Raw genomic sequence first — 10,509 nt, forward strand, 5'->3', positions numbered from 1 at the left:
CGAGCTGGCCCCTGGCTCGGCCGGGGTCCGTCCGCAGGTGATAATGACAGCAGGGCTCTGCAGTGGCGCCGGGAGGGGAGGGCAGCCCTGGCCAAATGTCCCGTCCCACCCAGGGCACGGCAAACCTTTGCTTTTAAGGTCAGAACCGGTCTGGACCAGAGAAGGGAAACCCTTTGTGTCCCAAAACAGCCCCCAGGTGGACGGCACCGAGCGCTGTCTGGCTCGGTCGCCAGGGCTGTGCCAGGGCTGTGCCAGGCGTGTTGTGGCAGCACGGGGCTTGTTGGGACCGACAACAGAAGGGACAACCTGGCTGTCACCGCCCCGGCCACCCGAAGGCAGCCAGAGCCTCGGGAGCCCGCTGGGCGCGGAGCGCTGACACCTGGTTTGCGAGCCCCGGATGGAGGCTCAGGGGCCAGCGAGGTGGAAAAAACTTGTGCGCTGTTGCTCGCTGGTTTTTCCTCGCTGAAGGCAGTCTGGGAAAGGCCAGAGAAGCAATGGGAGATTAATGATTTTCCTGGCGCAGCGGGACGGGCAGAGCGACAGAGCAGGGAGAGGGCTGGGAGCGCAGGGGCTCTGTCAACCGGGGACAGTGCTGACAGGGAACTTGATTCCCACCCCTTGACATAACAAATGCTGGGGGGGGAAAGGGGTTTTATAGATTCTCTGCCACTTCAGCCTCTAAAACAAGGGCTTCAGAGACAAATTTGGCTCCTCCTAAAATCAATGGCTTATCTCCTACTGATGAGGCAGGGTTTCACCCTAATGAAAAAGGCAAGGTTTCACCCTACTGAAAAAGGCTGGCTAGGACACTACTAAATGTAGCACCCAGAAGAACAATTTCTTCTCAAAAGAAGAATTAATGAAAATGCATGGCTATATGCAAATTGTAAAGTATCCTTAAAGAAATGCTTTCTCAGACTTGTTCTTTTGGAGGTACCCAGCAGCCCTGGCCCAACAAGCTGAAGGGTTTAGTTAGCCCATGGGAACACTGCCAAAAAACAAGCAACAGCAGAGGGTTTCCCAGCACGGGGTTTTTCTATTCAAAAGCAACAGAGTTGCCCCGCTTCACAAGGTCAGCTTGGTGAGAAGGGTCCTGCCACATGCTCAAGTCCAGCTGTCTCAAGTTATGTAACCCTAAAAGGAGATATTATAAATTACAAGGTACTTTTGACAGGTGGGCCTAGAATGAGCATTTTGTTCAGCAAACCCCCCAGAAGAACTGGCTGTGGGGCTCCCTGGGCTCCCACCCCCTTTGGCTGCACTGTGCTTCTGGACCTGCCACTGCCCACAATCAGCTCTGCTTTCTCTATCACTGCTACCAAAGCAAGGGATTAAAGGCTAATGAAAGTCAGCACCTTCTGCCAGGAAACTGGAAATTTCTTTGATAAGGCAGATGTGAAGTTTCTGCCATTGGCCATGTGAATGCCATGCAGGGCTGTGGAGAAGCTGGTGTGGCAAAGGAAGGACTTTACCTTCCAGCCCATGCGGTGATACTAAACAACAGGAGTCATCATTCATTACCAAACTGGTGCATATTGACACAACAAAATGAAACAGCCCCTCAGGCTACTCCCCTCACCTCTGAACCACAGCACATTCTTCCCCCTGTGTTCATCTGATGACACCAGGCTTTGTTTCCTCTTTGCTCCTTTGCTGCTCTTACTCAGCCCCCCAGCTACAGTCAGCTACTCCCCAAAAAGCTTTTGGGGCTGGGGGAGCAAAAAGGACCCCCAAAGCACTCTTCATCACCAAAGCAAGCTGCACCAAGCTGGCTGCTCCATCCTGCTAGCCAAGCAGTGAGCAGAAATAAAGCTGTCTCTGCTGCCCTTCCCCCACCCTTCCCGGGTGAGAAGCAGAGAGGAGAGAAGAAGAAAGCATATCTTATTTCATGCCTCTGGCATGTGGAAGTAAGAACATTATTTTATAATAATCCTATTAATGCAGATGAGATGATGATGGCTGGCCATGAGGCACCATTTGGAGAAGCCCCATCAGTGGGCTCTTTGTTGGTGCAGGCAGCTCTGCCCAGGCGAGCTGAAGGCAGCCTTTCTCCGAGCCCTTCACTGCCTGGCTGGTCTTGAGCCCTCTCACTGGGGTCTCCAGATGAACAGCATGGGGTCACAGTAGGGCCACAGGCTCAACATTTGTCTAATACCAGCCCCAGCCTGGACTGGAGAACACAAAGGGCAGGGTTGTGCAGTTTTCCAAAAAGCTAGACTTGCTTTCCTCTGTGTGACAGAAAGCACATCCCCTCTCCCCTTCTTTCTTTAAAGAGTAAAACCTTTGTGGTTTTGACATTTTTTTTGTCCGAGTTTTAAAAATCAACCCCCCTGTTCACAGGTAGCTTTATCTTAGATGGCCTTTTTTTTCACATCAATGAAGACAGCAAACAAATTTGCCCCCTCCCTGATGGACACATTATTGGCAGCAGGTTTAAGATTTTGAGCTTTTTCTTTGCAGCAGCAGCAATCAGATTTCATTTGGAATGAAAAATATAAAACAGTTGCCCATGTAAACACAATATGTATACACACACACACAGAGTGAGTGTGTATGTGTGTGATAAAGGTAATAACTTTCTGAGAGCCACACCTGGTGATGTGTCAAGGGCAATATTTCAGGCACCAGAGAATCTTAGCCATGAAGCTCTCTGTGGCACAAAATCTCCTGAACAGTAGATATTGCCTCCTCCATAACCATCAGGGAAAGCTGCCCAGCAGCCCTACACGCTGGGGAAGACTCTCCAAGAGGAGAGCTGGGAAGTACCTAATTTTGAAGTAAACAGTCTTGTCTTGAGAACGGCATGAAAATGGGAGCCCGAGGAAAGGAAGCACCATCACTTCAGGGCTTGGAGTTGTGTCTCACATGCCAGGGCATCCTCGTGGAGGGAGACAGGAGTAAAAATTAGGGGAAGGCTCTGGAGTGTCTTATTGCTCTTCGGGCAGTCACAGCCCTGAAATATAAACGTGTTACAAAGAAGAAATGAAACAAATCCAAATCTGTGTCAGGAAATTATTTTGCAGGGCTCCTATTGTGTCTGAACTTATCAAGCAAAGCCTTCATTTCCAACATGATCCAAAAATCACTGAAGCCAAGCGCAGACTGTTCTCTACTTCAGGAGACTTTGGAGCAGCCCTTTCTGAGCCACAGAAGGAACACATTTTGGAAAAGAAAAGAAGCACATTATGTTAATTGTGCAAATGCATTTTCAGCATCCCTTAGAAATGGGGACGTTTGCCTACAAGCTGACAAAGAGTATTTAGTTAATAGTTAAAATTCAAAAGAGGTTTCATTAAAAATTGAATCATTCATGCACTAGCAGGGCAGTTTTTACTTCTTGTTTCCCCTCAAGCATTTTGTACTGTACAGAACACTTTTGAATTCATTTACTTTTGCAAAATTAATTGCCAGGTCAATATTCAGTGGGAATAGAAGGTGAGAAATTCAGACGGGAAAGGTGAATCTGGCAGACAGCAGAGGACCTTTCCCACTTCAAGAGCTGAGGTTTGCTTTTGATGCAACAGGTAGCTCAGAAAAATATACAAATTAAAGGCAACCTCCACAAAAGGACTGAGACACTGAAACTGAGATGACACTGAGCCAGAGATGAAAACTATCCCAGAGGTGAATTTCAAGCAGCTCTGAGCATTTTACAGTATCTCTCCTGCTGTGACTCTTGTCTACCGAGGCCAAGAGCGGTGGCTGCTGGGGCCACACCTCAGGTGTCAGCTGAAGGACAGGAGGACAAGGCTGTGCATCCCAGCATTAGCAGGAGGTGGCTGTCACAGACCAGCCAGCACAGCTCCAACTCTGCCAGCACTGGTGGCATGTTGACATGAAAACAAGGTGGGTAAACAGACCCATCTCAGCTGACCTGCCTTCACCTGTGGCTCAGTGTGCCCTCTCTCTGAGGGAACATCTGGCTGCCTTGTCCTGATGCATCCTGGAAATATTCACAGCCAGGTGGGAGCAGAACATTTTTGGTGGTGAGGACAAGTAGGTTCACCCCACAGAAACACTGGGCAGGGCTAAACCCATGTGGGTTTTGCTTTCAAGGTTTTTCTTAAATGAAGGGAGACCAAACCAACCTCATAGCTTTGCAGAGCTGTACCCTGGTGTGTACAGTATTCATGTGGTATTCATGTGGGAAGCTTGTTATGTCCTTCCCTGTGGGTTTCAGACATGTGGAAGGGAAAAGAAAGAAAATTGTTAAATGCTCTCCATGCTACAAGTACTGGTGCCTCTCATGCCTTGCCCCATGCCTCCCCTAAGATATCTGCTAAAACACAGCAGGCCCCAGACAGGTCCCTTCCAACATGAGCACCCAAAGCCATGAGTGACCACTGCAGAAGAGCACCAGCAACATGCTCCCCACAGAGCTCACCTCTTCCAGTGCATTCCTGCCTGATTTCATGCCTGATGTTTTCTCTAACAAGGACATCATCACATCAAAGATAGGAGCAAGCACAGCCAACAGCCTGGGGAAGAACAGCAAAGTGTGCTGCTCATCAGACCAGGACAACACCACATGCACTTTACAGTGTGGCTTTTCCAGCCAGGATTGCAGAAAAATTCCTGCTCTCCAGCAAGCATATTTTTTCTGTCAACCCTCCTGGTCTGCAGACAGAGCTATGCTCGCAGGAGGGCTCAGCTTCTGCTTTGTACACCTCAAGGAGGAGGTGCAATAGCCACCAGAGAAGAAAGAATAGCTTTTCCAGAATCACTTTGCAGAGGGTGATGGAGGCAGGGACAGAGCTGTGCTCACAGGGAAAGAACAGCAGCAGACCTAAGGCTGCTGTTTTTTGGGATTCCACAGAGCTATTCCAAAAAAGCATCACTGCAGAAGTCAAGCCAGTGAACATGCAGAAGAAAATAGCCAAACTGATAGACAAAGTCTCTGCTTCAATCCTCTGCTCCTTTCCAGCTCTATTAAACCATCTTCACAGGACCAAAAAGAGAGTCAAAAGACAGAAGCTGCCTGGGACCCTGTTGGGAAGGGCTGGCTCTGGAAGCCTGTCCTCCTTTCAGCTGCAGCATATCCTGGGGACAAACCTTCAGGCTTAACCTTCAGGAGCCACCTCCTGGTATCCACCTCCCACTGAAGCTGTTTTGGTCAGAGCCCTGCTCTTTCCTCACCTGGTTGTGGCAGGAAAGTTCAAGGTGTCCTGGCTGCAGGAAGCTCCCTTGCTCCACCCTCTGCTCAGCACAGCGTCTCCCTGAGCTCGTCGAGGGTTTGCTGCACCAGATCTGCCACCGACAGCGACCTGCTCTGCGTGGACACTCGAGTGGGAGAGGGACCCTCGGCATGAAACACTTCTCCTGTGAGCCCTGGGCAGCCCTTGCTGTGCTTTTCCTCACCGCTGCCCTCTGGGATTCCTGCTCAGCAGGTATTAATCTTCTCTTATGCTCCAGTTTTGATACCCTGCCATTTTCCCCCCGCTTCTCTCAATACCTACATGTATTGCCCACCGACAGTAATTTGTTCTTTAAAAATAAGGGGGCACTCCCTTGCTTCAACTAAAAGGTATAAAGAGCTGGAATTAATGAATGCTGATGAGAATTATTAGACATGACTTATCACAGCATCACTGTAAAGGGATGTTCTTATGCCAGTTATTTACAGAGCCACTGTAAATGTGACTGAGTTGCAGGTTGCTACGCTGAATGGCAAGGAGACAGGAGCCACAGTTACTTGGCCTGCTCCTGCTTGTTGAGGCAAAGGACCACCTGCAATATCACCCATTAGGATCACATTAGTCTGATTTAACTTTCATTACAAGCTTTTTGCAGAAAATGTGGCTTTGGTGCCACCTTAATTGTCGAAGTTGCTTGAAACCAAAATTAAATGTAAATGAGACCTGTGAGCTGCTCCTTTCCCACCAGGTTATTGTATATCAGCAGCAAATGAGACTTGCCAGCTGTTTAAAGATGGGCTGGCTTTGACAGCCTGTTCTTTGGGCTGCAAGATCTAAAAACACAAACCAGCACTCAGCATTCTGCAGTACTTCCTTCCACAGGTCATATGCAGGTTTTAATGATTCTTCCCAGTGCTTCTGCAAGGTACTTATTAACTGAGAAAACAAATTATGGGCTTGGCCAAGGTCATTCTGCAAATCCTATGAGAGTCAGACAGAAGAATGGGGAATACTCAGACCTTTCCCTGAAGCAGGTTGCCCAGTGGCCCACTCTGAGCATGGCAGAGGCCATAGGGAAAGCTCTGGTATTGCCTATGATGGGTCAGCTCAAAACTCAGAGCTAGGCACCAGCAGGTAACCCCAAGGGGAACGTGTCTCACAGGACAACCTCAGTTTACTTGCTGTTACTTGGAAAACACCAAACTCAAAGCAAATCTTTGGTCAAATGTGTCTCATTCTGTTCTGTTTTCCTCAGTGTTTGGTGAAATCAAGCTGGAGCTGATTTTCTCCATTACATTCCAAATTACCAGCTCAGAGTGATGGCTTGACTGGAAATAATTCTCTCATAGCTTCTGCCTGGTCTGTGGACAAGCAGCACATTAGGGCTTCTCCATGCAGCAGGAGTCCTCACTGCTGGAGCCTCCCCAGGCCACTTTTCATCTGTCTGTGCAGGACATACTCTACCTGGCTGAACTTGAACTGTGCTGCTCATGGCAGCACAGGAAGGTGTTTCTCTGACTTCCTTCTGCAGCAGGGGACAGACAGGTGCTGATGCACAGGGACCAGTGCAGCTTGTGTTTTTACCCCTGCAGGCATCCTGCAGCTGTCCTGGTTTGATTGGCAGTGCTGCAGGGAGCACGCAGAGGCTCAGGGGCAAGGTGGTATTAGGAAGACTGAGGAGGATTTGGCCTGTGACACCATGTGCACATTTGGAGAGCTGGACACCAGCTACAGAGCTGTATCAGAGTGTGTTTGTGTGTGCTGATTCTGGGTAGAAAGCAGGATAAGGAGGCAAAACCTACATCAAAGCTCCAGACCTCTCTCCCTCATGACTTATTTCTGGATGGTGTATTTTCCAAGCTGGTTACCATGCTGGTATGAACCGGAGTCCAGCCAGAGCTGTGTCAGATGCTCCAACCTACAGCAAAGCCAAAGCTCCCCACTAGGGCCTTGGTAAACCTGCTGAGGCTTCCCAAAGGTGGGCTCAGCCCTCAGCTCTGCCAGACTCCTGTGCACCCTGGGATTTTTCTAAGGGCAAAAGGAGGCAGAGGTACAGCCTGCTGGCCATGGATCTCTCCATGCCATTGAATGGTGTCTCCCCTTTCCGTGCTTGCTCATTCTGCCCCTGCAGCCTGGGCAAGGACAGTGGTTAATTTGAGCTCTGAGAGAATGGCTCAGCCAGGGTCACACCAAGGCAGAGGTGCAGTGATTCACCTGCTCCTGAGGGATGCTGCTAGAGCAGGTCTCTGGAGCTGGTGTTTAAAGTGGTGGGATAAGGAAGCATATCCTAATGCAGCAATGTTTAGGGGCAGGAACTTACTTTCTTCAAGTTGTTTCCATCCCAGAGACCTCTACAAAGCCAATGGCTTTCCAATCTTCCTGCTCGATGCCAAACATTGCTTTTCTAATCCAACTTCTCTTTTCTCCTGTGCTTTCCTTCTGGCAGCAGCTGAAGACATCTCCAATATTTCAACAACTGAGTACGAACCACCATGTCTTAGTAAGTCTTCATAAATCATTACTACCTGTTAAAGTTAGGTGATGAGTCTACACAGTGACTGAGGGGCTGTCCTGGAAAGGGATTTATCTCTTCTCAAGCTTTCCATTGTGGATCAACCTCTAGGATGCATTTCTAAGACTCCTCCACTGTCATGGTGTGATATCTTAGGTACATTGTCACAGACTCATAGCTTTGAACAGACTAATTGATAGCTAATTTGTGTCCTAAAGCTCCCTGCCATACTGCCTATAGGCATTATACGGGTTCCCAAGAATGCCTCTTTCCCCTGCCCTACCAGGACCTTCCCAAATAGCCAGTCCCAAACACCCCAAGATCCCACCACTACTCCAAAGTCATCCACCAGATAAAGAGCCAGGTTTAGGGGAGGAAAGATGCCAAGGCAGAGTGATAGGGCAGAAGTCATCTGCCTTCTCTAGTAAAGGAAACCTGTCACGTGAGCTCACTTCATTTCTCCTCCACCAGACGTGAACTTCTGCAGGCAAGCGGCCATGTGCTGCCCTTCGGGCATGGATGACTACGGGTGGATCGCAGCAGCCGTCGGCTGGAGCCTCTGGTTTCTGACCCTCATCCTGCTCTGCATGGACAAGATCCTGAAACTCCGGCCTGATGAACCCAAATACTTGGCCTGAAGCAGAGCAAGTCAGCAAACAGCAGCACTGGGGAGCAGTGAGGCACAGGCAGACTGACAAAGCATTTCAAACACTTGCTAAGAAACAAAAAAGAAATGGAAAACACCTTCAGCCAAAAAAGGCCAGATCTAAGTGGGGCAGCTGCTGAGGCTTCACCCTCTCTGGCAGGCTGGAGCTGCCAGCCAAGGTGTGGAGCAGACAAGTCCCTGCAAGCCACCACATATGTGCCATGGTGCAAAAACCCCCACTTCTCCCTGAGCCCTCCTGTGCTTGCTGTGAGCACAGCAGCAGCAGGAGAGGCTGAGGGACCAGTTACCAGCCTATAGCACATTGCCTCGAGACAACCTGGTGCATGACCTTTGGGTTCGACACAGAAAGTGGGCAAATAAAGCTATTTTCTGGAGCATCAACATTACCAGAGCCTTTACTAACCTATAGGCCAGGTTACATCACTAAGTGAAAGAATTAAGTTACTTTACTGAGTCTTTCTCACTCACTAATCTACGATATTTAAAAGTCTATTAACTGATTCATGGGAAGACTTTCTTATGGAAACTTAGGGGTTGTTTGGGCTGGTTTGAAAGTAAAACTAATTTTTCCAGAGCCATTTAGATATGAACTGTGTTGCAGGAATTGAATGTTGGTTGTATTTATTCAGCTTCCACCTGCCTGAGAAACTAAGCCAAGCTGAACTGTGGCAAGCAGGTTTAAACCAGCATATCCAATTCATGCACAAAACTGTTCCTATTTATCTGAGATGATAATAAACACTCTTATTGATTGAAAGACTCTCACTGACTGGTTTATATGGATAAAGCTTATGAATTTTTAGAAACAGGATTCCCAAAAGACATTCATGCAAGAGGGTTTGCCTCACTGCAAACTCTGATTTGGTGCAGTTGCACCAGTTTTATTTCTATCTGTTATTAAAACAATAAATCAGAATTAAACCTACCTAGACCTACACAAGGTTAGCAAACCTGCTAGAGATCAACTGAAATGAAATGTAAAAAGTTACTTTTAAATTTAAAAAGCACCATTGGAGATCTTTATCTGCTAGAAATAATTATACTCTCCCATCAGCTCATCAGTATGTAACTTTATGAGTGAGAAATTACAGACATCAGTTTAAGACTCTTCCAACTGATTCTGGCACAATTAACACTTTGATCAGGAAAATTTGGCCACTTCAAAGTGATGGGCAGTTGTCCCTCATCAAATAGCTCCCATCAAGAGGAACAGGGACAAGTTAGACACTGAGGAAAGAAAATACAACCTTTCCTATCACTACTATCACTTCGGACAAAAATTCTTTCAGGGAGAAATACTGAACAGAGATGTCCGTATCAGGAAAGTAAGTTTTGAAAGGAAGGGCTTAATTCTCAACATTTCAATATACAGCAATTAAAACTGTTTTCCTGTTCTATTAGTTCTAATAACAGAAAATGTTCATTGGTCTGAAAGCAACGTGAAAGATACTGTGAAAAAAATCTCCACTTACAGCCTTTATGTCTGCCCTCTGCAGATCTCTTCTGATGGGCATTTCTCTCTCAGTTGGGAACACAGAAGTGCCTGCTGGATATGGCACTGCTCTTCATCTTTGAGGTGATGGGTTTCATAGCTTTTTCATGTCTTTGAGTTTTCAGCATGTGATGCAAGTTCTAGATGTCCTACGAGAGCAACAGCCACAAAGAGCTGCACAACAACTGGGCAACTGTGGGGCTTCCTAAAGTCTGCCTTTACAAGCACAGTTTGTTCATTCTTCACACTCCCCAGAATAATGCAGCTACCCTCAAGGATTGTAGTAGACTTAAACCTCAGGTTTTGCTTCTTGCAGTTTCCTTTCAGGATTCCCAGCTCAACCAAATGGGGGAGAAAAGGAAAAAACCCTGTATTTTGTCATATAATGTAGCGCCCTCAAGGATTTTGTGTGCCTGTGTTCAGAGGTGATACCCAAGTCACCACAAAATCAGGTATAAAAATGGAGTACACCTCACAGATAAATTTCTGCTGTAAAATGTATACTTTTTCTAGATCAGTGACCTGTAAACCTCTGATCTGATATGACAGGGTTGTTTCTTCCTGCATCACCTACTCCGACATCTGACATTGTCAGGTTTGATCTACAGCTGCTTCTTTTCAAGTCATTTGATGGAGTCACTCAGAAAAACTCAGTCCTGTAATGAATCTCATGAAGGTACTGCTGTTCACTCTTGTGTCTGGG

General features: G+C 47.5%; 1 protein-coding gene across 1 annotated transcript; it reads left to right on the top strand.

The window, feature by feature from the left end:
- The first annotated feature begins 4,903 nt into the window (after positions 1-4,903).
- On the top strand, positions 4,904-8,522 carry TMEM213 (transmembrane protein 213). Its single transcript, XM_068190930.1, has 3 exons — positions 4,904-5,387; positions 7,582-7,635; positions 8,119-8,522. The coding sequence occupies exons 1-3, from the start codon at positions 5,306-5,308 to the stop codon at positions 8,283-8,285; spliced, it is 303 nt and encodes a 100-aa protein (XP_068047031.1). The 5' UTR covers positions 4,904-5,305; the 3' UTR covers positions 8,286-8,522.
- The last annotated feature ends 1,987 nt before the right edge of the window (positions 8,523-10,509 follow it).

This window comes from Anomalospiza imberbis, chromosome 5, assembly GCF_031753505.1.
Source record: "Anomalospiza imberbis isolate Cuckoo-Finch-1a 21T00152 chromosome 5, ASM3175350v1, whole genome shotgun sequence".
NCBI classification, from domain to species: Eukaryota; Metazoa; Chordata; class Aves; order Passeriformes; family Viduidae; genus Anomalospiza; species Anomalospiza imberbis.